At 30.5% G+C, this 4,094-nt stretch overlaps 1 protein-coding gene across 1 annotated transcript; it reads right to left on the bottom strand.

Annotated features, from left to right (window-relative positions):
* Positions 1-281: 281 nt before the first annotated feature.
* Positions 282-2,956, bottom strand: LOC127073933 (uncharacterized). Its single transcript, XM_051015180.1, has 8 exons — positions 1,831-2,956; positions 1,709-1,742; positions 1,404-1,622; positions 1,178-1,267; positions 1,007-1,072; positions 831-922; positions 668-715; positions 282-587 (listed from the first exon to the last, which is right to left on the bottom strand). Exons 1-8 carry the CDS (start codon positions 2,220-2,222, stop codon positions 470-472), a joined length of 1,059 nt encoding a protein of 352 aa, XP_050871137.1. The 5' UTR covers positions 2,223-2,956; the 3' UTR covers positions 282-469.
* Positions 2,957-4,094: the final 1,138 nt, after the last annotated feature.

Here is a 4,094-nt window from a genome sequence, read left to right as displayed (position 1 = left end):
AATTGAATCGAGTTATTCGTAAACTTATAACATTATGAGTTTGAATTTAAAAAAATTTGTATCAAATTCAAACTGATATTTGAACTGAATCAATTTTTAACGAGTCGAATAGAGTCGAACTCGACTCGACTTCTTTTCAGCTTTAGTTGGAAGAATCTGATAAAGTGAATAAAAAATTACATTTAAGTTTATTTGTCCTCAATTTCTATTTTTTTTTTTAAATATCAATAAGATCACACATCTCTATTATTATGAAGATAAAAGAATGCATTTCAAAGATCTAAAAACAAACAAATATTGTGATATAATTTGTCATATACTTCTAGTAAAAAATTCCCATAAATTAATACTACAAACTTACGATACAATCCCGTATTTTATGTTTTCTCACTACTCACCCCCTCCCCTTTTTCTACATAAAAATTGACATTGTTAAGAAAATATAACTAGCCAAATTCCCAAGTCCAAATCATCTTTCACATTGATACGAGTGAGGAAACCGCGTTGACAGCACATTGTGTTTGAGCTTCATTATCAATATGAAGATACCATAGCACGGAATATGCAGTAACGCCATCGACAAGTAACTGAAAATCAAACAAATATCAACTCTTTATCACAATCAACAAACACTAGAAAGAATCAGAGAGAGAGAAAATTTTCATACCATAATGGAGCATAGTGGGATGACAAGTCAAGAAATGTATATGGCCACCTGTTTTTTCAAAACAAGAAACTTATGTTAGACATTATTGCATATGTAAGACATTTGCATTGTAGTAGTTGAATTGGAAAAACATAAAGAGAGATATTATTATTATTATTATTACCAGAGTTTAACTATAGCATGAACAATCCATTGAAAAATGACATATGTAACTGTCCATAGGCAAAAGTATCCCATTCGAAACCAAGGAAAATGCTGAAGAGGACAAAGAATTAGCAACAGTAAGAATTCACAGTGTACAATTCAATGTAGTAATAATAATCAAATATATAAACTCACCAAGCAATTTAAAGCTGTATCTCCTAGCAGAAAAACAGCATTGATGGTATGCATACTTATGGTCAACTGCCACATATACCAATTTATAAGTATACAATATAACTTATTTTTTAAGTCAAAGTTAGAAATTATATCCATGAGACAATAAATATAAAATGATAGTATACTTACTAAATTTATATTGTAATCTTTGATGGTTAGAAAAGGAACAATTATGAACCAAAATGCACAATCTGTCAGCATTACCGCACCTGCATTAATCTATTCGCAAGAAACAAAAATTCATGATATGGTCAATTGGCAATTAGCAGAACTCAACCATGTAAAACTGACTTGTAAGGTGAAGATTCTCCCGCTCATAAGCACATGTTTAGGCCATATATTGTCTGAAACTTACCTGAAATAGTATTTGAAAGATATAACCCCAAATGCCGGCATGTTTGCGAACAAAATGTTCTTGTTGAGATTTATCATGACTAGATGGATTAGAACTTTGAGGCAGTATAGAAGAATTATCAATTCCTTGCTCAGAATCTCCATCCACATTGTTCACCTTATCACCACTTGCTTTTTTATGATGCTGGTAACATCCATGCATGGAGAGCAAACATCCTAGCTACAACATCAATAGCATAGCAGAGATTACACACTACATTATACACAAATAATTAAGCAACATTGATAATGAAACAAAATTATTACCCCAAAATAGACAGTAACTGAAGTAAAAGTCCACCTGTTTCACAGAACCAAAACAAAGAAAACATAACTATATAGCACTGATCTAAATTTCAATTCAAATGTAATGAAAATTGAAAACTTACTGAGTATAATAATAAAAAACGCTTCCTCCATCAATAGTAGCAGTGAGTATGAGAAGCACCAAAAGCACAATAAATGCAAAAACTCTAAAAGCTAACAACCATGCAGGGTGAATTCCTTTAAGACAAGGCTTCCATGTTTCATCCTCATACAAATACAAACTTGCTGATGATGATGTTTGTTTCTGGATTTCTATGTTATCATTTCTTTTTGACTTCCATGATGAAACTAAAACCTCATACTTCCATATAAGTAATGATGAAAAGATGGTTGAAAGAATGATTAAAACGACACAAACAAAAAACTTCCAATTCAGCCAGTAACTTTGGATGGTTGTATCAGAAGTCATGATAGGATTCCAAGTTCCTTTGGAAGAGAACGTTACAAAGTTCATTGTGTTACTTACTTCTGATTATTGAAGAAAAATGAACAAATCCAATGTTTCTTGATGGTACTTTGCTCAGAAACTTAGACCCCAAAAGACAAGATTGAAAAACTAAGATTAAGAACCAAGTAACAAGAACAAGACTATAAAGTAGTAACTACTAAATCACAGGACCATTCTATGCAGTCAAAAGTGAGGCCTAATAGGAAAGTGCACATGGGTTTCTTCTGCATTTCAAAAATCAGGATCAGGTGCAAATAATTTTGGGTCAGAAAGCAATAAAAAGTTGAACTCTTACTTACACATTTTGACCACATTAATTAATACTCCTAAACGGTTTAATTATCAGATAATGAAGAGATTCTATTTCGAACTTTGGATAGATTTTAACACAGAAACACATAACCGACAATATTTGTTGTTTGTTAATGTGTCTAATATAAAGAAGTAACATAGGTAAGCAAAGAAAAGATTGAAAGTTGCAAAGTATAAAGCAACACAGGTAGTGGAGGTGAGAGAGAGAGAGAAGAGAAGAAATGCTTTTGCTTTGTATATAAGAAAGAAAAAGATGGTGTGCGTGGAGCATAAGTTTCTTGTGGTTCTTTTGTTGTTATCCAACAAAAATCTTGCTCTAAATCCCATGCAAATATTAAATTAGTCTCAACTCAACACAAAAGACATGCATGTTTTTGTGAACTTTTCTTGGGTTAATAGTATTAGTTTATTTTAAAAAATTGGACAGAGTGAAAGAGAGAGGAAAAGGACTGGACAAGGAACAATTGTGTTTGGGTTTTGTATTGGAATGGTTGGAGTAAGTAAAGATGCTTCATGTATTCCAAGAAATACGAATCGTTTTGCTTCAATGCATGAGTCATGACTTGGTGATAAAGAAAATAAAGTGTTACTGTTATCAGAGAAAGGGGTGATAGGGAAAAAAAGAAAAAGAGAGAATAAAGATAAAATGATTATCTCAATTACTATTTTTTTTATGAATTTTTAAATAATTTGAATTGGAAATTTTTACCTCATAGATAATTGATGATATTGTACTCTTTCTGAGAGGGAATTTAACTTTTTAATATATTGAATAATATATGATAAATATATTGATTATTTAATAAATTTAAAAGTTAAATTTCCTTTTATAAATAAGACCGAAGAAAATACTAAAAAAAAAAAATTTTAGTTCTTCACCTTGGTGAAGACTATATAAATTTTAGTTTTGTAAGGATGTTTGTTGATTGATCTTTAGGGGAAGAGGGAGATACCATTAGTTTTCCACATTGGACAAGTTAATTTGAAAAGTGATAATCATCTGCCTATGTGTTTCATCCTATAGTGGAAAATTGGATTTTTTTGCGCATTAGTAAGTGGCACCTATGTTGTCACAAATCAATTTAAGGAGTAGGAGTTGATAGTCAAAGTTCACATAACAGGTGACTGTGCCACCTCACTTCTGCAGTCATATTTGCCTCCGACCCATATTCTGCCTCAGTAGGTTTATGTTGGCGTTTTGACATCCACCATATTGGTTTATATTTTTTCAATAGTCATTAATTTTTAGGACACTTTCTGAACATTATTATAAACAATATATCTGATTAGATACATTAATTATTTAATTTATCTAAAAAAAATTATTGTTTATAATAATGATTAAAGGGTGTAGTTTTTTAAAAGTAGTTTTAGGTTCTATTATATTATTTGTTTTATTATTCTTCTATTTTCATATTATGTTTATGTCTATGCTATGAATAATCATTTCGTTAACATGTGTGGGTAGTCGTATTTATATTTAGAATTATCAAGAATGTCTAAACGACATATCTCATGTAAACAGTTTATTTGCTATTGTAATAAGAAAAATTGTATGAGGATTGT

This window comes from Lathyrus oleraceus, chromosome 4, assembly GCF_024323335.1.
Source record: "Lathyrus oleraceus cultivar Zhongwan6 chromosome 4, CAAS_Psat_ZW6_1.0, whole genome shotgun sequence".
Classification (NCBI taxonomy): Eukaryota; Viridiplantae; Streptophyta; class Magnoliopsida; order Fabales; family Fabaceae; genus Lathyrus; species Lathyrus oleraceus.
This window is presented reverse-complemented; position numbering and strand designations above follow the sequence as displayed.

Coding starts and splice junctions, on each gene's coding strand:
- LOC127073933 (XM_051015180.1), bottom strand. CDS start 2,222: ATGAACTTTGTAACGTTCTCTTCCAAAGGAACTTGGAATCCTATCATG. Junction 1,268..1,403: donor TCTTTCAAATACTATTTCAG/GTAAGTTTCAGA, acceptor TCTTGCGAATAG/ATTAATGCAGGTGCGGTAAT. Junction 716..830: donor CATGCTATAGTTAAACTCTG/GTAATAATAATA, acceptor TTGAAAAAACAG/GTGGCCATATACATTTCTTG.